At 38.7% G+C, this 23,628-nt stretch overlaps 1 protein-coding gene across 17 annotated transcripts in view; it reads left to right on the top strand.

Annotated features, from left to right (window-relative positions):
• The window catches only part of EYA4 (EYA transcriptional coactivator and phosphatase 4), a 266,652-nt gene that overhangs the window by 216,251 nt on the left and 26,773 nt on the right, over positions 1–23,628 (top strand). For all 17 annotated transcript variants that reach the window (XM_028494438.2, XM_028494432.2, XM_028494431.2 and 14 more), the window contains 2 exons: positions 6,195–6,331; positions 7,786–7,869. In XM_028494438.2, the coding sequence (XP_028350239.1) occupies positions 6,195–6,331; positions 7,786–7,869 (221 nt within the window). The remainder of the gene's footprint in view (positions 1–6,194; positions 6,332–7,785; positions 7,870–23,628) is intronic.

Raw genomic sequence — 23,628 nt, 5'->3', positions numbered from 1 at the left:
TTTACACCCTTGGCACACTACCTGCCTTAACTTCCGCCCAGCCTAAATCCCATGTTCCAATTCTGTCCTGATCCTCTTTGAGTAAACACTTACATTTCATTAAGAATCTTATCTTAATTTAAAGAATGAGTGATTTCAGAATCCTTGCTTACAAGTGGTGGAAGCACTTTAGGTGGGGAGGTATTTGATGCTCTCGTCACACTGTGGAAGGTGTTTCTCACTGGTGAATGCACGGGGAAAACAAAATAGAATGACTGTGTTCAGAAGCAAAACCACAGACTAAATATTTGATCATCGAGATATCAGAGACCGAGTGACAGGACTGGCAAAGTGTTTTGGAATTTACTAGAATTGAGCTACCAGGAATGAAAACCATTCAAATACCCAAAAATGGTTTATGCTGGGTAGAACTTTGGGTGGAAGAGTGGTTTTAATCTAATTTTAATATGACCACAAGAGTTTCTATGCACGAAAGACACAGATGGGTACTCTCTATTAGCTAAAGAATAATCAACGTTCAGAATAGCTATTTTATTTACATTAAAAACACTAAACGCAGACATGTAGATATTCTGAGTATGTGACTTTGAATGTAACACATTCATATGTACATTCTCATATTCAGTATCAGAATGCTGCAATTTCTTCAGCTTTCCACTGGTTGCTAATACCAACGAATACAGTTTGACATAATTGTCAGATCTTACGAGACTTTCCATTGAATTTAAAGAAGAAATTATTTCTACTTGTACCCATATTATTCTCTCAACCCAAATCATAACAATACACGTGTCTACATCTTTAAGGAATTCTGTGACCTCAGACCTTCAGTCAAGGTAGTTTTAAGTTTGATTTTGCCTTTGCAGATCTGGCATGCATCCAAAAAGTAAACAAGTTCATAACTATGGGATTTTTCTTTATTATTGATGAAATTTGAGGTATTTTGTTTAAGGGTATAAAGAGTATTTTCCACTGACTGGCTCTGCGTTTGGACTTAAAGCAGAGACCTAACAGTTAAATCCACAGTTTGTCATAAATCATTCACTGGTGACTTCTCCTGTGTTTAAAATGGAAACATACTTTATGTTCTATAAGAGACAGCTGGTTGCTCTGATTTAGCGATAAACCTAATGAAATAAAGTTGGATCTAAATATCCAAAACTTAGAAGGTGCAGTTATTCATTACGGTACTGATTAAAAGATAATTATTCAGTCATGTATAGTGTTAGCCCAGGAAAAAGCCTAGGGCAATGGGTAATGACTGATGTTATTTGGAAATTACAAATAGCATTCAGTCATTTATTTTACCTTATTAGGTAATTTGACAATGTATTTAAAGAAACATTACCATGCTGATTAAGAACAGATATTTTAGTTCATTATCTTTGAAAAGATCTTTCTTTGCCTTTAACATAAAGGTTATCTTAGGTATATTATATTTTTGATTCGCATTCAGAATGTTTGATGACTGATAGCACATTAAGCTTAGTGATATTTTTATAGCTCCTTTTTAAAATTTTAAACATCTTTAAAATTAAACATAACTAGCAATTTGTAACAACATTCTGTAGTCTGAGACCTTGGCAAACATTTCAGATACATTAGCTAATTAAACTTTACAAGTGTTGCAGAAAAGTAAAGGATATGGTAAGATCACTCTCTGAAAAGAAGCCAGTTTCTTAGGCAGAACTCAGTAGACTTTCTAGGCCTCATGGCATTTCACATGAGGACAGGAAGGAAAGCAAAGTACTAATTCATTTCATTGAAGGCAACAAGACGACTTAAACGGAAAGGACTGACCACATTTAACTTCTCTGCCAATTTGCATTTTCCCTACCTGCAGCATTACTGTACCCTAGTGCAATTACCTGAGTGAAATTGACAGAGGCACTGGAATTAACAGCTTTCTCCTTTTAAAAACAAATGTCAACAAATGTTTAATGACCAGTTGAGCTCAAGTTCCTGATTTTACCCTTTATCAGAAGAAAGGCTAGAACCTTCAGAAGATATGGAGGTCAGTTCATTTCCATCTGGGTGGTTGCTGTAGGAGCCCAAATAGAGCACATGCCCTCTTTAGGACCTGCTCTTTTACTTTGATGTTCTTCAGATGAATTTCTTGGCCCTCACTCTCACAGAAATTGTGTAAAGTCTGTGTAACTCTTTTGATTGGTAGAAACAGATATACATTTGACCTTTTTGTAACCTGGACAGACTGGTGCTATTTGGGAGAGGAAGTATCACCTAGTGGTTAAAGCGGGAGTTCTGGAACCATATCAACATTTCACATACAGGCTATTTCATCTTGGTTAGTTAATTGAGTCCCACATGTCTCCAGTTCTCCCATTATTAAGAGAAGCTAATAAAGGACCAAATTCACTGGGTAGAAGTGAAGTTTAAGTCATGTGTGTGTGTGTGTGTGTGTGTGTGTGTGTGTGTGTGTGTGTAAAGAATGTTTCACAGTAAAGAGCTCTGACAAATCAATAAGAAAAAGATAACCCAATATTTTTAATTAGTCAAAGATTTAAACAGTTACTTCATAAAAAGTAGATACCAAATGAGTAAGAAACAAAGTATTCTACATCATTACTCATCAAGAAAATGCTAATTAAAACTACAGTAAGATACTACCAACGCCTACAATCGCTAATATACAAAAGACTAGCAATACCAAGTATTGGCGAGGATGTAGAGCAACTAGAGCTCTCATTGCTAGTAAGAGAGTGAATTAATACAACAACTTTGGAAAAGAGTGCTCAGTGTCTACTGAAGGTAAACATATGCCTTCCATTTGACTCAGCAGTCCCTCTGCCAGGTGTATACATATAGGCATATGCTTAGTATATACATATAGGGATATGCTAGGTATATACATATAGGGATATGCTAGGAAGGGGAGCTTATGCCCACAGCTATAAACAAAAATGTTTATAACAGCTTTATTCATAGTTGCCTAAAACTACAAATAACCCAAATGTTCATCAACAGAATGTATAAAGCATAGTATACATATGTCATGAAGTTCCAGCCACATTAAGGAAAAAACAAACAACTGCTCCAGGCTACAATGCAGGTGAATCTCAGACATAATGAGCAGTGACTCTAGCCAAACACGTATTCCAATAAGCTTATTGAGACCCAGACACTTCCTATGACCAGTCTTTTCCCTTCCTCCTCTACTCTTTTCACTCCCTTGTTGTGATAGCTGCTGACTTCCAGTTCATTCGAGTAGCTGAGTTGCTCCTGCCAAACCCCGTCTTTATGGATCCAGTCAACAATCAACCACCCATAACTGAGCACTGTAACTTTGGGATTTTGCAAGATTTTGTCTTTTCACCTCTTGCACTGTGGCAAGAACAAAGCTGCCTGATGAGAGTTAACTCCTGAAAATTGATCTATAATGGATAGAAAGATAGGTCTTATGGAATGGCAACCAAAAAATTTTATAAGCTTAATAAATGTGTGTTAATTTGAATCAGTATTTTATCTGAAAAAGAACATTTGATTTGCAGGACATAGTAACCTTAGAAAAATTCTGTTTTATAAAAATAATTGAAAATAGAAAACATTCTGTGTGATATTTTTAAAAAGTAGATGTGTGTTTAAATACCCAAATCCCCATCTAATGCCTATACAAGTAAGCTGAAACATGATTTACTATGACATAGGGCTATATTCAGCATCATAACTAAAGATCCTTTTATTATGCTTTCTACTCTCATGCATTTGATAGCAGAAACCCATGCAATGAACTGTGCCAGCAATGTTTTAAGAGCAAATAATATGTGGAGGACAGACATTTTTTTGATGCTGTCCTGACATGCACAAATGTTTCCCAAAGAGAACATTTGACCGTTAGAAATTATTAGAGGTTAGCTATGTAAAGACTCTTTACCTAAAACCTCTCAGAAAAAATGTTACCTAAGTGTGATCTAGTTTGTTCAGATGTGTTTATTTAGATTAATAACTGCTTGGCCGTGCTCATAATTATTTTACTTTAATTTTTATGATAAAGCATGAGAGTCATAACATCTTTACTTTTAAAAATTGTGTAACTTTAATATAGCTTGCCATTGGACTCTCCTAGACATTTTAACATTATGCATATGATTTAAATTAAACATAAATCAGATTTATCTCAGTAATTAAAAAAGAGGGCTTCCCTGGTGGCGCAGTGGCTGAGAGTCCGCCTGCCGATGCAGGGGACGTGGGTTCGTGCCCCGGTCCGGGAGGATCCCACATGCCGTGGAGCGGCTGGGCCCGTGAGCCATGGGCGCTGAGCCTGCGCGTCCAGAGCCTGTGCTCTGCGACAGGAGAGGCCACAACAGTGAGAGGCCCGCGTACCGCAAAAAAAAAAAAAAAAAAAAAAAAAAAAAAAAAAAAAAGATAGCTGCTATTACCCAGGCCTTAGTATACAAAGAAACTGAGATTCAAAGAGATTGAGTAAAATGCTTGAAGTCATACAGTAAGTCCAACTCTTGTTACTTGTGAAGTTTTACTGCACCTCACTGTCGCCGTGGTGGGCTTATCTTAACACCCTCTCCTACAGACTTGCCACTGCTCTGTAAAAAAAAAAAAAAAAAAAAAAAAAAAAAAAAAAAAAAAAGATAGCTGCTATTACCCAGGCCTTAGTATACAAAGAAACTGAGATTCAAAGAGATTGAGTAAAATGCTTGAAGTCATACAGTAAGTCCAACTCTTGTTACTTGTGAAGTTTTACTGCACCTCACTGTCGCCGTGGTGGGCTTATCTTAACACCCTCTCCTACAGACTTGCCACTGCTCTGTACTCTCCACCTCATAAGATGCTGCATCACTAGCTTTAGACGTGTCGGACTTTTGGGTATCTGTGGGACATGCAGAACCCAATTAAACATAAAGTCTGAAACTTAAGATTTGACTTGGTATGATGTATGGGTCATCACGTAGAAAGTGACTGACCTATGAGAGGGTTAGATTGCCCACATGGTGTGGAGTGGGGAAAATGATCAAAGGATGGAAGTACTAAGTACCAGAATGTAAGGAATGGGAGGAGGAAAAGGAGTCCATGTCTCTTAGACAGAGAAGGACTCGTGAGAAAGATTCTAAAACATGCAGGGTATCAGCTGCTAATGGTTCTGAGGAGGTGGCGTTGCAGAGGATCAAACACGGCATAGAGATCCAGGAAGGTAAGGACTGAGTCTATCTATTATTGCATTTGCCATTTAGGTGGTTCTGGGGACTCTGGGTAAGAGTAGTTTTCTTAGAGTTTTGGTGAACTGAAACTAGATTATGACCAATCAAATGTCAGGAAGTGGAGACAAATGTGCCGTCCAGTACTGTAGCCGCTGACTTCAGTCTGTACTAGCCCCATTACAAGGGCTTAATAGGCACGTGTGGCTAGTACAGATTGAAGTCAGCTCTAAGGGTCATATACACACAGGATTTCAAAGACTTAGCACGAAAACGAGATTATGTAAAACATGTCATTTTTGTATTTATTATATGCTGAAATGATAATGTTTTGGATATCTTAGAGCAATTAGCATATAGGAATGAAATTAATTTTACATGTTTCTTTTTACCTTTTTTAATGCAGCTTCTAGAACATTTAAAATTATATGTATGTGTGGTTACATTCGTGGCTCACTTTGTATTTCTGTTGGACAGCACTGGTACGTGCTGTTCTTTTAACACGGGTCCTTTAAAAAGAAAAGATAGCAAACAGATAGCTTCTAGATAGAAATGCAAGGTCAAAGGGAAGGACATTTCAACTTGTCTGTGTGCCTCCCGCCCCCAGAAACGGGAGAGGTTGAAGGGAAGGTAAGAGAGAGTTTGAAGTGGAGCATTATTCTCTAATAGGTGAGGCACGGAAGTCATATTTGCAGGGGGAGGGATGGGATCTCATCCTCAGACATAGGAGGTGACAACAGATCTAAATTTAGATAAATACTTAGGTGGGGATAGAGATAGGAAGTTGAGGGCATCTGGAGTACAAAAGGTCTTCGGGTTTAATAGATCACATAGATCGAAACTAGGAGAAACCTGTGTGACCTGCAAAATTTTGACTGAATTAGAATTTTGTGTATTTGTGATTATAAATCTTTTTTGTCAAAAGGAATTTTCTGTTGTAGAAGTTGTTAAAATCATTAATCATGAAGACTCATACCTGATCTAAAAATGAAGTGCTGTCCTTGACAGTATTCATGTTATTTACAGGAGAGTTTGATACCGTGCAGAGCCCCTCCACACCCATCAAAGATCTTGATGAGAGAACGTGCAGGAGTTCTGGGTCAAAGTCCCGAGGAAGAGGCCGGAAAAGTAATCCCTCCCCGCCTCCCGACAGTGACCTGGAGGTATGCTGACTTCTTCTTAAAAGGTGTAATGTGATGTTTCATTTTATTGAATGATATATTCTATACCGTACAGTTCTGTAAAGTTTCAGACTTAAAAGAAAAAGATATATCATGAAATGAGTGGACCTACTATGAAGTAGGCATTTCACAGCTCTGAAATTGAAGATTTCATCCATTATAATGGCAAAACTAAAAACAATAACAACTTAAAAATCATAATGCTGTATAAATTCTAGGCCTGAGATAGTTGCATCTTTTGATCCAAAAGACACAAACAGAAGGCACAAGCAGAAATTTGAAAAATAAAGCCATTGTTTGTGGAGTATTTATCTGAGAAGCACGCTTTCTGGGAGTACTAGGGTCATGAAAGATGTTTACATGGGTCAATAAATTTTAAAAGGTAAAATTAATCTGTATGGAGAAAAAAAGTTGTCATCAGAAAATAAGAAAAATTCCAATCATTTGATACATATGTTAAAATTTTTATACCTGTAAAAATTTCCGTGTGTCATTGTTTCCAACTGGGACAGATCTTTTGAGATATATCCATACTAGGCAGGTTGTTTTTATTACGAAACATCAGAAAAAACTATTCTTAACCATAATGTGTTACTTCTTACACAGCTGCATATTTTAATTGTGAAAAAAAGTTAAATCTCCAGATTTAGTAAAGTCAAGTAATAGCCCTTGTACCTCTTCATAAGAGATCATTTCCTTGATGTGAACAACAGTAGCAGATTCAAATGCCTTCAAGAACCCAGCAGGTGATATGAATGAGTGAACTGGGCTGGGGGCCAGCAGACTGGGAAGAGTGGGGAGCACCGGCCCAGTCTAAAGGGACCCCTGCATCATTGCCGCATGGACTGTCAGCCACCATTGCCACAAACCGGAAGTTTGTCTACTGCAGTCAGACAGAACCCTGAACTTTGTGTCAAATCTTCTAATCTGGAAATTTTAATCAATAATTTGAAACCGTTCAAAACACTATGCAGGCCAAACAACCCATCTTATGACTTAATCTGACCCAAGGGTCCACACGTTACAATTTCTATTTAGGGATTGTTCATTGATTCTTTAAAATATTTTTTAAAATATAATTCTTTGCATGAATTACAAAACTTCATGAAGTCATGAGACATAAAATTTTATAAGAGTACACTTCTATCATAAAGTCCAAACATGTCTTTTGGGTATTAACTGCAAGTACATATTTAATGAATTCATTCAGATTAGGACATCGCATTTTTAAGTCTTATTATTTTTGTCACTCTTGCCCCTCAGGTTTTACAGAGGTTAGATTTGACAAATTTGGAGGAAAAATTAATGGAGTAGCATAGATTTCCATGTAATGGTATCAAGATTATATCCAACAACAAAGCGAGAGGTCTACTTGTAAAGAGATTTCTGTTTCCTTAGAACTTGATAATTCTTCGATATTTTTCTTTTTTCTCCAGCGTGTGTTTGTCTGGGACTTGGATGAAACCATCATTGTTTTCCACTCACTGCTCACGGGATCTTATGCCCAGAAGTATGGCAAGGTAAGAAATCAAGAAATTTTACCCCAAGACACCTTGTTAGAATTTTATTTTAAATAAAATCAAAAGCCATTTAAAAATACCTTGTAGTGTTTTTACTGCAGTCTGTCAAGTCTGCTCTTAATTATTTATTTCCAGTGGCTCATTGTTCTTTAATGTGAACTGGCAAATTTTACAGAACTTAATTAGAAATCATATTCTTTTTCCTTTCTTCATAATAACTTTGAATTTTCTACATGAAAAACCAAGCTTATTACCCTCACATAATTATTTTAGAAAATGTTTTTGTAAATTGAAATGGACTTTAAACATTATAATATGTATCTTATTGTCTAATAAGGGAACTTTAAGAAATTGTTTGAATTAATTTGTTGCACCAAATGTTGCTAGAGAATGCCATTTGAAATAAGGAAGTAATCTTTTGTCTGACAGATCCTTTGCATTTATAAATATAAGTATTTTTTGGTAACTTTGAGGAGGCATATTACAGAGACTGGGAATAATACCCCGTCACGCATACAAATCCAGAGGCAGGTGTTCTCATTACTTTACTTTGTCTCTTGCCATTATTTTCATAGTCAGCTTGCTTCTTGTAACTGTTGTTATACACGTGTGTGAGTCTGTTTCAAAGAGTGATGCACCTGCAACAGGTTTTTCAGCTAGAAACACAGTTATAGAGGCCATTTGAGTCTTTGATTCTGTAGGACTCACAGTCTAACCAGAGTCAATTCACAACATGTTGGCCTGCCTCCAATTACTGTATTCAAAGTTGTATCTAACTTCGGTTCCTTTTCATATGACACAGAAGTGTCTCCCTTCATCTTTATAGTGTCACATTATTTCATAGGGTCTCATGTTAGCTCAACATGCAGTTTTTAACAACTTCTAGACTAGTTGTGATGAATTAATTGCACTCAAGCATTTCCTCCTAAATTGCGCTCTTGGTGAATTTGCATTGCATTTGATTTTTAGTATAAGTAATGAAAATTGCTAAACATATGAAAGGTAACAATTTTATTTATTGACCACTTAGAAAAAGGAGTCTTAGCTCCTTTATCACAATCATCATCATCTAAAACAGTGATCTCCAAAGCAGGATGTATGCATATGTGCCAGATATACACAAAGTGCTTTACTGAGATAAGGAGAGAAAATAACACATTTATACCCTGCAATTTCTATTCTTATCTGTTTCAATACATGTAAATGATTATAACTTAAAGAATATGTATGTAATTTATAAATAAATTAACTATACATAAATTTGTGGTACACACTCAAATTTCTATTACTGATAGAGCATATAGTCAAAAAGTTTCCAGATAGTAATCGAAAGCATTTTCTTCTGAAATAATTTTGGCTTATGTGGAATACCCAGTAATCCTATTGAACCGATTACAGTATTTTTGTGCAAATGTTCCTATTAGATAAATGTTTAAAATAAACAGTCTAGCTTGAACACACAAATCCAAATAAAGTTCCCTTCAAAATAGTCACCATTGGAGGCTATACCTAAATATCCATGTTGCTTCCATTATGCCAAATCAGTGGTGGGACTCATCTTTCGGAATTACCTTAAGATTTTTAAAATATTTCCTGACTTCAAATCTTCATCCTTTTGTGGTAATTGTGATATTTAGAAGTAAAAGGATGATTTGAACCCAAGGCAATAAATAAAGAGCATCGTCAAAATGTCACTATATATATATATTTTTTTTCCCCCTTTTCGTCAAAAATACCTTAAAGTTTCTACCATCCCAGAACTGAGCATGGCCTTCTATTTGGGATATGAAGGGGTACTGATAAAGAAGCAGAGGGGTGGTAAACCATTAAAAAAAACAACATCAAATAATGAAGCTGCTTTTCTTGAGTGACTGATAAACTGGCTCTAAGAGCAATTCCAAAAGCAAAGTTCTCCTACTTCCCTCAGCAGTGGTGCATCACTGAAATAACCCATCACCTCCCTGGATGGCCACCTGGTCATGCAGCATTCATTTCACAAACAAGTTCCATATTTTAAAGTATTGTCGAAAAGCTTTGTTCGCATAGAAAAGAGAGACATTCTCTATGCCTACAGAGGCTTAAAACAGCAGAGCTTGCAGAAACGGTGGGAAAAGTGAGGGGAAAAAGGAAACTAATGTTTATTTAATGCCCACGATGTGCCAGCATTAAACGTCACAACAATTTTAAGGGGTGGGTCCTTCTCCCCAATCTGTACATGAGGAAACATGCTCAGAGAGGGAATAAGATGTGTGCAAAGTCACACAGCTAGTCAGTGATAGAGATGACTCTTGGGGCCCTGGACTCTTTGACCTCAAAGCCCATGTCGTTTCTGCTTATAGAACATCACATGCTGTAGACGATTAAGCTACCATGAACACAGTATACAAGTGCCATTTCCCGGAAGGAATAAGGACAATTAGTGAGGTACTGTGAAGGCAGTTGTGTGAGTTCTCCTTTAAGTTAGAATGATTCTAATTATCTTCTTGCAGACAATTGGGATAGTTTTCCATCAAAAGGGAAAACTTAAGAAATGTTCAGTGAAATAGAGTGTGGTAGACAGGTACCAGTACCTCATGGTGGTGCAGAATCGGAATAGGATCAGAGGCATTGTTGGCAGGGTGTGGGGAAGAGAAGCCTACATTTCTAGAACACCTACCATGTGGTAGCACCTGTGTTTGGCATTTCACAAGCAGTAGGTATGGGGGAGAAGGACAAGAGCCTTCGAGTCAGAGAAACCTAACTTTGAAAACCCAGTGCTGATGCTTACAGTTTTCTGACCTTGGGCAAATTACTTAATTCTTCCGTCTCCATTTCTGTAACATGGGAATAATGCTATCTGTAGTGAAGGAGAAGTAAAGAGAATACCATGTTTAATAGCTTAGCAGAACACTTGGTGTGAACTAACGCTCAAAAAAATTGTAACTGTGATTAGTCACTTTCACAAATATTATCCAACTTAACTCTTCTAATTACTCTACTGTAACGTATTGTGATCCAAGTTCTGTGGATGAGGAAATCTGGGTTATTGAAGTTAAAGAAACTTGACCAAGGTCGCAAAGTGATAAATGCTGGTACGAATATTGGAAACCAGGTCATTCTCATAACAAAGCTTTGTCCTTAATACTATTCTCTGCTACTGGAAGGGGGCCTGCTGGAGTTGACCATGTTGAATAATGGTTTCCTCCAGGAAATTAAAAGAAATTAAAGGGAAAATGTTTTTAAGCTCTATTTTTTTCTAATCAAAATGAAAATTCCTTTATTGAGTTGCATGAAAAACAATTTAGATGACCATGTTTATTGAATTATTATTTATTTTTTAAAGTAATTTGATCATTGACTCTTTTCTTAATGTCAATAAGGAAATTGGTGTTGCCTTTCAGCTAGTAAGACGTTAATATTTGGGCATGTTAAGAAGTGGCTAAATAAAGGATGTTGTTATATGAGGCCCATCTTGTGAAGCTGGGGGACCGCATGTAGCTCAGGGGTCATTTGAAGGGGACAGAGAGGGCATTGGGTAGTTGCAGCTTCACCACACACCATAAATAAACTAGAGCTCCAAGGACAACTGTGTTCATCCAACAAATATTTACTTAGCACAGGTACACATGCTTCCTGCTCTCATGGAGCTTACAAGCAAACAAAGTAACTTCAGATTATGGTAACTGCTCTGAAGGCAATAAAACTAGGTCAGATGGAGAGTGACTGGGCGGGTGACTGGGGAGGTGACATTGATGCTGACACCTGAATTACAAGAAGGAGCTAGCCGTGCAGATTAGCGGGGAGAGAAGTGTGGAGGGGGCCGTTCCAGGCAGAGGACATAGAAGGGCTCTGGGCTGGGGCCATCTTCCAGTGTTCCAGGAATATAAAGGAGCAGTGTGGCTGGAAGATTGTAAACAACGGAGAGTAACACAAGATAACACAAGGTAAAAACAGAGAGGCAGGCAGGGGGCCGCATCAGGTCCAGTGTCTGCCGTAAGGCATTTGAAATTTATTCTAGGTGCAGTGGAAGTTGTTGTAGGGTTTAGGTTGAATTGGGACCTGGTGGTTTAAGATTGGCTGCTGTGTAGAGAAAGGAGTTTAGAGGAAGAAGACCATTTAGGAGACTGCTGACTGGAGAAAGGCTTCTTGAACTTGAATGTGAGTCCCTGACCCTCAGGGACTGTAAAACCCAGAGTTTCTGATGCTGTAGGTCTGAGGTAGGGCCTGAGATTTCATCTTTGGAATAAATTTTCAATAAAGCTGATGGACCATGCTTTGGGAACCGCTAGAAAAGAGCATTTCCCCAACATTTTTCCTGGGAAAACGAGTTCCAAACTATGTTAATTGATAGTCTTTGTGGAAAAAAAACCCATGGCCAAATAAATTTGGGGAATACTTGAAATTTATGGCCATTCAGTATATGTTATCATCTTAAAGGTCCTGAGATGTTTTACAGTTAAGAATCCTTTGTAACCATGTTTAATTCCTCCAAGTGTCTAAGTAATGACCTTGAGGACCGACTGAAATGAGGTCTTTCTGGTGATCAGTTGACAATTCAGAAGGACTTTGCCAATAGCAAAAGTGACCAGGGCCATTATTGCTGCTGAGGAAAAAAAAGACCCCTGTACTACGTAAAGTTTATCTAATCTTGAAATTGTTAATGTCTTCGGTCCTTTTAATTTCTCGGATCAGCCTTGTTTCCACAGTGTGCACTTTCAGAGTGTAAAAGTTTTGTATGACATAGTGATTTTTCTGTTCTTTTAACCAGAGAATCTTTTGTGTTCGTAGTTTATCACGCTGAGTATCTTTATATAAAACATATAAGGGCAGATCTGCTCTAGGTGAAATGTAGAAGTTGGGGGACTGGAGATATCCCATTTCCCTCACGTAGACAATCCCTTCCCCCATTGTCCTTAGTCACCCCAAAAGGGTTTCCTGAGCCCTGAGGGTTGCTCAGAACACATACTGTAGGGCAGTAATCCAGCTGAAGGAGTACCAAACTAGAGGTTAGGAGGAAGTCCTGTGCCTAGATGTACCTTAAGCTACTCATTTAACCTCTGAGCCTGTTTTCACATCTAAACATGGTTATAATCCATTTCCTTCCTGGAGCTACTGGATGGATTAAATGATATAATGTAAAAAAAAATGTATAAAAGTAGCACTTAGCTCTGAAAACTATCATCCATGTCCTGTGGCGGAGAAATTTAATGCACTATTTCCCCCAAAAGGGGAAATGACAAAGGCAGAAATTTCCAGACATGCAGAAGGTCAATGTTTGCACAAAGTGGTACTGCAATGGCCTGAAATATAGTGAGCTGAGAGCTGGAAATATAAGCGCCAGCGGTGTAAAATCATGTCCTGCCATGCCACACCTACCTACCTATCTACCTATTTTTCTCTCCTTCCCCACCTCCAACCCCAGTAAAAATAAACAAACAAGCAAACAAATAAGTAAGTAAGTACCATTTTTGAGCTCTTGCTATGTGCCTGACACTTTTCTGCGTGTCCTGTTAAATGCATTACTATCTCCTTCGCTTTCACCACCACCCTATGTGATTGGTACCATGTCACACAGCTCGCAAGTGGTTTGGCCAGCCAGAACCCACATCTCTTCCACCTGCTCTGCATCTCTGCACTCTTTTGGTCTCATGTCTTTCCCCACCACCTATCAAAATAAAATTCACGGAACATAATAATTTAGGAATGCCATTTTTACTCATAAATTGCTCTGCGTAACTAACTTTTGTGTTTTAATTTAAAAAAACTTTAGAAAAATCCTGCTTCAGTTTATAAATAAATAATATTATTAATTTTCCAAAGATCTTCCTAATGTGTGATCACTTTTGGACCCTGTTCAGTTGTCAACACAACATGCTGTTTTCCCAGGCAGAACTATTCCTGGATATTTACCGTGATGGCAAATGAGGGATGTCAGTATTTGAGTTCTGCTGCCTGTGGAGCTGATGATGGGCTTTGCAGCTGAGCACCAGCTGGCATGTACACCTTTCAGCACTGAACAACTCTAAAGTAGGAGTTTGTAAATTTGGCAGGACGCAGACCAGGAATCATCCATCATCTGTTAGAGTTTATGAAGATTATCTCTATTCCCTGATTAATTGTATATAGTATTTTACCTGATAAGTTGCGGTAATTCCTCTTTGTTAGAGGGAGGAGTGAAAGAAGCTAAATAAACTGTGCTTTAGGGATTTGGTTTATTTTGAAGCATTAATGTGTCATGTGCTATGAGGCCATGATTCTCTAAAAGTCATTCCACAGGAAGGATGCAAAGGAAATAGCCCAAGTCAGGGAAAAGACTGAAGGAAAAGTGAACAGTTATATTGTGAAACTGAAATCCAAGCTCCCAAAACTACTTGCTCATTTTAGACAACATCTTATATAAGAGGAGCACTGGAGGAATGATATGTTCATCAGGATAAATCCACTGATTACTTTTATATTAAACAATCTTCACACACTTATGTGGAAAGGCTTCTGAAACAGCACAAGCTATATTTTAAATGATGAGATTGTCATGAAGATAAGTACTGACTTATGTGTATGTCACCTAAGGAAAAGCAACATGATTTGCTAGAATGTGGTTAGAAAGAATCAAGTGTTGGAACCATGGATTGGAGGCCACTCTGATAACAGCATGCAGGTGACCACCCCTCTGGGCATAGTGGTTAGAGCATTCTGAATTTGGAGGGAGAAGGGACCTGAGCTTAAATTCTATCTCCACTTCCCACTATACATGCGACCTTGGGTAGTTTATTTAGTCTTTGTGAGCCTCAGTTACCTTTTATATAAAATGGGGAGAATAATAACTTCATAATTTGATTAGAGGGTTAAATGAGTCAGTGCATTAAAACTCAGCACATTACCTACCACAGAGCAAACATTCAATGAGTGTAACCTGTTTTATTTGGTTCCAAGGAAATCTGAATGTTGAGAAACTGAATTTGGGGGAAACTGGGTGTTTTATCAAAAAATGTATGTGTTGTTTCACCTCATAATGTGAGACACTCAGCTCAATGTTGTAGAGAAGAAGAGAGTGACTAGAGAGTGATCATGGCACATATAAATTGAATGAATGTGGAATTTACAAGTCTCAAAAACTTTAGTGATAGAGAACAGACTTGGGGTTGCCAAGGGGGAGAGGGGGCGGGGAGGGATGGATTGGGAGTTTGGGATTAGCAGATGCAAACTATTATATATAGAATGGATAAACAACAAGATCCTACTGTATAGCACAGGGATCTATATTCAATATCCTGTAATAAACCATAATGGAAAAGAAAAATAAAGTGAAAAAAGTTTTAGTGTTTTTCATGGTTGCTCATAGTATATGTGTTTAAGGGCACACATGCATATGCATGTAAACATAGTATAGTTGACCCTTGAACAATGCGGGGGGGTCAGGGGTGCCCACCCCCCATGAAGTCAAAAATCTGAGTAACTTTTGACGCTTTAAAAAGCTTAACTGCCAATAGGCTGCCGTTGACTGGAAAGCCTTACTGATAACATAAATGGTTACCACGAATTTTGCATGTTGATGTATTATATACCGTATTCTTACAATAAAGTAAGCTAGAGAAAAGAAAATGTTATTATGAAAGTCATAAGTAAGAGGAAGTACATTTACAGTACTGTACTGTATTTATCAATACCATAAGTTTGTCATCTGTTTATAAGGTGAATTGTCTGTCAGTACCTATGTCAGTATTGTCTTACATGATATCAAACACTGTAGATGTGATACGCATTACTAACACTAGACAGCAAAAATGAAAAGATGTGAAAAGTCAATTCATATTTATTTACAGACATAACGATTCATGCACTGATAACAAAGCGGCGATGTGATTGCTTTATGGTAGCCTAAGTGTCATCAATATGGTTGCTTCACAGTAGCCTAACCTATACACTAATGAATGAATCATTGTAAAATTTTTATGGCACACAGTATTACAGTCATATTCTTAATACAGCATTGGAGACACAGTTACATTTAAAAAAAAAAAAAACACTTACCTGTGATGATAGGCTGATATGCAGTTTCTCCAGTTACTAGAGAGGGGCATACTGTACAGTAATGTAATTCTTTGAAAGCAAAGTTATGAAACAGTAAGAAAACTAACACATTATTAATTTTATATGATATATCGCTCACCTTTTGCACATGTAAGGATAAGCTGTTCACTTCAATACAAGTCTTTGCACACAATGTTCTACAAGACAAATACTTAGGAGATGGTGATTATGGGACAAAAACGTGTCATACAGTTCTTGCCGTACAGTTATTAGATTTTCACACGAAGACATTCAACACACATACACAACAGATAAGGTTATTAACTGTCTGTCATGATAATTACGCTTCATTTAGTGGAAGTGGATCGTCATAAAATTCTTCATCCTCGGCCTCTTCACAGTGAGTAGACTGAGGACGAGGGGGAAGAGGAAGGGTTGGTCTTGCTGTCTCACCAGGTGGCAAAGGTAGAAGCGGTGGAGGAGGTGGAAGGGGAAGCAGGAGAGGCAGGCACACTCAGTGTAACGTTATGGAAATACAGCGCAATTTCTGTCTGACTTTTTTTGCTTTTTCGTTTTTCTAAAAATGTTTCTATATGGTACCAATCTTTCCACCGTTCGCTTTAGTTTCAGCACCCATATCATAGAAGGGTCCATGTCTTAAAAGAAATCAAAAGCAGTTTTGAATAATCAGAACCTTCTGCCAGACTGCCTAATGTCATTTTATTTCCTGGAGCTGCTTCTTCTACTTCTTCTTCCTCGTTGTCTGGCACTGGTTCAGATGCACTCATCTCCATCAATTTGTCCCCTGTTAATTTTTCTGGTGTGGTGTCTCTTAGCTCTTGAATTTCTCCAAGATCTATATCTTGAAACCCTTCGCCCTCACCTCTCTTTGCCGTATCCACCATCTCTTTCATGATTTTCTTGATTGGCTCTGTCGTAAATCCTGTGACGTCATGCCCAACATCTGGACACAAGTTTCTCCAGCAGGAATTTATTGTTTCTGGCTTGATGGCTTTCAGGGGTTTTTCTATACCAGTGATGGCATTTTCAATGGCATAATCCTTTCAGACATTCATGATGTTCTCTATTGAGGTTCTCTTCCATAGCATTGACAATCCTTTCCGTAGAGTACCATATATAATGAGCCTTAAAGGGCCCTATGACCCCCCTGTTCTGGAGACTGAATTAGAGATGTTGTGTTTGGGGGCAAGTAGACCACTTTACAGTGCCTTCAGTGTTGAACTCATGGGGCTCTGGGTAGCCAGGGTCGTAGTCCAATATCAAAAGAACTTTAAAAGGCATTCCCTTACTAACAAGGTACTTCCTGACTTTAGGGACAAAGCCTCAATAGAACCAATTCAGAAAAAGTGTTCTCATTGTCAGGCCTTCTTTTTGTACAATCAGAAGACTGGCAGCTGGTGTTTATCCTTTCCCTTCAAGGCTTGGGGTTAGCAGCTTTATATATAAGGGCGATCCTGATCATAAACCTGACTGCATTTGCACAAAACGGTAGTATTAGACTGTCCCTTCCTGCCTTAAATCCTGAGGCTTGCTTCTCTGCCTTATTAACAAATGTCCTTGGTGACATTTTTTTTTCCAGAATAGGGCAGTTTCATCTGCAGTAAAAACCTGTTCAGCAGATATTCTTTCTCCCCAGTGATTTTCTTAATGGTGTCTGGGAACACATTTGCTGCCTCTTGGTGTGTGAAGCTGCTTCTCCTGTTATCATGACATTTTTTAAGCCAAACCTCTTTCTTAAATTATCAGACCATCTTTGCTGACATTAATTTCTCCAGCTTTAGCTCCTTCACCTTCCTTTTGCTTTAAGTTGTCATTTAATGACTTCACTTTTTCTCAAATCATATTAGAATCTACAGGTATGCCTTTCTTGTAGTAATCCTGAACCCACATCAAAGCTGGATTTTCCACGTGAGATAAAAAGGTATTTCTAAAAAAGCGCAAGGTTTCGAGCCTGCTGGTGTAACTGCAGCGATGGCTTCATGAATCTCCTTTTCTTCTTTACAATGGTCTTTACACTGGATTTATTTATCTTGAGATGGAGGGCAACCACAGCTGAAGAACTTAAGCTATGGTACATAGCAAGTAATTAAACATTTTTTTTTTGTCATGTCATGACTTTGCTTCTTGGGAGCACTTCTAGCGTCACTAGCGGCACTTGTATGGGTCCCCTGGTGTTATTTAAGGTTTATGGTATTGCAGTAAACAATGCAAAATACGCGAGAGCTGCAAGTGATCACTTTTTACTGCAGTGTGCAATTTACTGGAGAAATGAACTGCTCACAAGGAGTTGATTAGCGTCACTTGGCATTTAAGCGGATACTTGTAACACTTGAGCTCACTGAAATAGTAACAGGAGGTGGCTATGAAATTATTACAGTAGTACAATATGGACTCCAGTTAATTTTTTCAGTTATGATTTAATCCTGCATTTAATCCTGTTTGTATACATTTCTTTTGACTGTGAACAGTGCCGTGAACAGTCTGTGGGTGCATAAGTTTTGATCAGTTTTAACTTTTTAATAGATTTGTGTGTATCTTATGGCATTAAATGATAAAATAGACTAGTATCTATATATATTTTATGCATTCATGATATACCTAATTTAAATTTTTATTTTCAGTATTTCTAGGCTATGTGGTTGGTCTGGGCGTTTTTTTCAAATTATCGCAAATCTCCAAAAAATGTTCCAGCATATTTATTGAAAGAAAATTCCACATATAAATGGACCAACAAGGTTCAAACCTATGTTGTTCAAGGGTCACTTTTACATATGTATGTAAAAGTAAAGCTAAATCAAAGACAGTGACACTTCTCAAACTCTCATAGGGAGTTTGAGAGACAGTGAAACTTGAAATTAATATACAAGAAAGATAAGTGGTTATTCATTTCTTGAAAGCACAAACTTCTGGAGACACCTTTTATAACCTCCCCTGAAGTTTCAATCTCCGTTTATGATCTTCGCTTATGAACACTCAATCTCACTCTGTATGACAGTCTCTAGTAAGTCAGAAAGAGAAAAATAAATATCGTATATTACCGCATATATGTGGAATCTAGAAAAATGGTACAGATTAACCAGTTTGCAAGGCAGAAATAGAGACACAGATGTAGAGGACAAGCGTATGGACACCAAGGGGTGGTAGGGGGTGGGGGTGGGGGTGGAATGAATTGGGCGATTGGGATTGACATGTGTACACTGATGTGCATAAAATAGATAACTAATAAGAACCTGCTGTATAGCACAGGGAGCTCCACTTCGCTGTACAGTAGAAACTAACACAACATTGTAAAACAACTATACCTCAACAACAACAAAAAAATAAATAAATTTTAAAAAAACATTCAATCTCACATCTTGGGTGTTAGAGGGAGGCAGATGACATTATTACCTTGCCTTAAATTTCCATAACTCATCATTAACTTGCCTTTTTCTGAATTCATGTCTCACTTATCTTTTCTACAGTCTTCCTCTAATATACCACCCACCTTTCTCCAAGTCCTGAGGCCTCAATTGGGTGGGTTCATTTGCCATCTCTGTCACTTTTCTCTCACTCCTGTGCTTTGTAGCTCATCCTTCCATGGTCATTCTCATCATTCTCTTTTCTTCTCCCTTTCCATCCGGTTGCTACGCTATACTATTATATATTGTATAATATAAATATGATACTTTACTATTTTTTATTTTTAAAAGGATTTATGATATATTATGGGCTGGAAGCAAGTTCCTTCAATCCATAATCTCTATGATAGCAGTAGTATAGCATAGCAACAATAGTGGTAGCATATTACTATTGCTGTAATTCCCCTTGAAGTATATTTAATCTGTTATTAGTTTAATAAATGTGGGTGAGCTTTATTCATTGGATTCTCTACTGATCGAAACAGTAGAAGCTGGTCGTGGTAGGTAAGCTGTGTGATGTCCCCTTCATGGCTTCTGATTACTTAATTTGACTACTGTTCAGTTGCAAATATGATGCTTGCATCAAATACTTGGATTTTGAACAAATCCTTTTAATCCAGAGGAAAAATTAACTAGTTTTACACCTTTACCTGCTCCCTAGAAGGTCGTTGGCTACATGACTAAGAAAAGAGGCACCATGGGTCCTCTGGTCCTTGAAGTTAAGTCCACAGATGATCTTTATGGAGGTGAAGGTGGGGCAATTCACTCTTACTCTTAACTGTAAGCTATTTCCAGGGAAGCCTAATTCCCAAGAAATTATACTGAGTCACCATGCTACTCAGTAATCAGACTGATTCAGGTCATAAGAGTCTTTTGGAAGCATCTCAGAGGCTTAACTCCTGGGAAACCAGAAGGCCCTGCCAGCTCTGGTGTTCCCTAACCATCCCAGACCTTCAGGAGAGCTCTTAGACCAGTGCTTTTAAAATATTAACATGCGTATGAGTCACCAGGCAATCTTGTTAAACTATATATTCTGCTTCAGTAGATCTCCGGGGTAGGGTCTGTGATCTGCCTTTCTAACAAGCTCCTAACTCAGTGCTGCTGGTCTGTGAGCCACACTTTGAGTAGAAAGATCTTAATCACTGATTCTCGGTCTTGTGTACATTAGAATCACTGGAGAGCTCTGAAATTACTGATGCATGAGTCCCACCTCAGAGAATACCTGATTTAATTGGTACAGGGTGTGACCTGGGCAGCAGGATTTTTCAAAGCTCCCCAGGTGCTTCTCATATGTGGTCAAGTTCAGGAGCCTCTGCCTTAGACATCATCATCATCCCAGACCTGGATGACGCTATCACCCCGCTTTTGCATAAAGCCTCATCATCTTTATGCCTCTTTTTCTCCATCAGGCTCACCTTGAAAAAAACAAAACAAATCAAAAAAAACCCTGTCCGACACTCTACCTATACCTCAACAGCTGAACGTGGCCACAAATCTCAAGTGGGTCCCAGCACTCCTGGGCTAACTCTTCCAGCTGATTATTTCAAACCTTCTCTCCCCTCACCCCTTCAAAGCCCCCTCTCAATTCTGCACAAAACTCCTCCTCCATCGCTTTAAGAAAAAAACAAAAAAAGCAAACTGGAAGAATCACTTTATCTTTTGCACCATAACCGTATTCTCTGCCTGCTCTCTGCACCTCCATTCATGCCCTGGATCCAGGCCCTCTCACTTACCCAGTGAATCTCCTCCCAAAAAGACCACTTTCATTCCTGAATCCCCAGTGTCCCACTTTTTTGGATTATTCCCATCACTCTTTTACATATCGTAATAGTCCCATCACCAGAAAAGCCTCTTGAGCCGTTTTCCAGTCACTGCCCTCTTTCTCTGCTCTTCCTTCGCTTGCCAGTCCTACAACTCTCTTCAAGTCTGAGAAATGACCTTCTTGCCAAATTCATGGTTTATCTTCCTGGGGTCGCTCTCACTTGTATTTGACCCAGTTAATCACTCCCTCTTTCTTAGAATCCTTGGTCCATTTCACGTCTCTCACCTGGGCCAGTGTGCCTCACACTCTCCCGTACACATTAGCCTCACTGTCGCCTCTGCGTATGTTCCCTATCGCCATGTCTGTGCATGGCTAGTCCCCTCCCCTTTCTCAGGTCTCTTATCCTCCACTATCACCTCCTAAGAAAGGCTTTCCCTTCACTTTCTTTAAATAAGCCATCACCACCCATCCCCATAGCCTTCTGTGTCTGCTGACTGATTTTTTTCACCACCTAGAATACTACATATTTCCTTGTTTTTTGTCCATGTATTCATCAGAGGGCTCATCCAGTAATAATATAAACCCCATAAGGGCAGGGAGTTTGCTTATTTAATTTTCTGCTCTCTGCCCAGAATTGGATCATGTCTGACACATAGTAGACACTCAATAAATACGTGAAAGTTCCTAAAACCCATCTCCAATTCCCCCTGAGAACGCTTAAACCCACTGCCTGTCCATTACAGACAAACAACTCAATTGTAAAATTTCCCTTCTGATTCATGACCGAATGTCATGGCATTTCTTGTCGCTGATTAAAAGAGTTTAGGTATTCTAACAAACCCAATAGCTATTTCCACCTTGGTTCGTGGAGCTAGTTTGTCTTTCTTTTCCTGTAATGAATTTGCACATCTTCTTCCTCTGTGTGCACATGTCCACAAATATGATTCAGGTCCCAAGGGGGTAACTGTTCCAAGAGCTTGAGTTCTTAAAAAAAAAGTCCCCCATTTCTTTAAAAATACATAATTGCTGCCTCTCCTGGAATATTTTTACAATGTGTCCCTAGAGGAGGAATTCCAGCTGATGGCCCAGTGCAGGGCAGAGGCCCATAGACAGACTGTCTGGCTCCAATTTATGCTCTGCGCTTACATGGCTAATAGGCGTTAGTATTTTGATATAGAGAAGTGCTGTCCTTGATCCTGACTTGGTTATACACTGATCACATCCGGCTGAAAAGCACACAGTTAAGGGCCAAGAGCTACTCATTTTCTTCATCTCCCCTCTGTCTTTGTTTCTGTCTCTGTGTCTCTTGTCTGTCTCTCTCTCTCCAACAAATGTCTTGGGAATAGTTTCAGTATTTTCATAGAACGCTACACAGAGTAAATTTAAATTGGCAGAGGTTCAGTTTGCCCCATATGAAACTCTGCTGTAGACACTTTGAACCGATTGGAACTGTTATGCATGTATAATATGTATCAGAGCTACCACAAAACCCTGTTACTCACTTTATTATCCCACTTTTCCCCCTCTATCCAAGTTTTCACTGTCACTTCATTTCAGACCCTAAACTCAACACTCACTACAGTTAAACTGAGGAAAGGCAGTAACCCTTGATTCATAAGGTGCCCATAATTCTACAAACATCTAATGAAAACGAGCAAACATCTCTGTATAAAAGTTGGCTTCAATCCAGAAGTATGTTTAATTCTCAAATGCCTGATAAAGCCGTGGGATTGCAGGCTCTGGCAGCTCCTGCCCAGTGGTCTGCAAGGGAGAGGGTGTCCAACATGACAGCGACACCCACCAACTTCCTGCCCATCTTTCTTGGATTCTTACGTCTGGGGGTTCTTTAGCTGGAAGATGGAGTGCTGGAATCTGCTTACTTAGAATTAGCTATCCCAGTGACTTAGTAAACTGGAAAAAGAAAAAGAAAGTAAAACCAGATATTTGAAAGTAAGCCCTCATCTCATGTTCTCTTAGAAACAAGATCAGCACCTCTTACAAGCACGGTTTTCCTTGGCTTGTGGCATGGCTATTCCTAGCCGTTCTGTGTCAAGCCTTTGGCATAGATGACAAAACACCTCCCTTTCAACAGGGCTTAGCAAAATACAGCCAGTTCACACTCAGGCAAACCTCAAACTGAAACTTTCCTGGTTAACCAATGAAGTTTTGCCAAAATGCTTACTAAGACCTGGCTCTAGGAGCCTGTGTGATGTGGAATCGCCAGAGCTTGAGAAACAAATAACTGCCCCTTCCTTTGCCATGGGGTTGCATTCCAGTGGGGTGCTCAAAAACAGTTTTCATCAGGTCATACGCTATGCTTCTTTGTTAGAGAATTCTTGTTGATTTTTTAAAAATTATATTTGTTTGCATGCCTATCAGATGCACAAAATGCATTCTTCATGGATTTTTCCTATCACTGCTTAGGTAGCATAGAGAGTTACGTGCTACAGAAGCGTGGCATCGATGAAAGTAATAAACAAAAAGAAACAGTACGGGCTTCCCTGGTGGCGCAGTGGTTGAGAGTCCGCCTGCCGATGCAGGGGACACGGGTTCGTGCCCCGGTCC

Source organism: Physeter macrocephalus, chromosome 10 (genome assembly GCF_002837175.3).
Source record: "Physeter macrocephalus isolate SW-GA chromosome 10, ASM283717v5, whole genome shotgun sequence".
Taxonomy (NCBI): domain Eukaryota; kingdom Metazoa; phylum Chordata; class Mammalia; order Artiodactyla; family Physeteridae; genus Physeter; species Physeter macrocephalus.
Note: the sequence above shows the minus strand (reverse complement) of the source record. Positions and strands in the feature narration are given on the sequence as shown.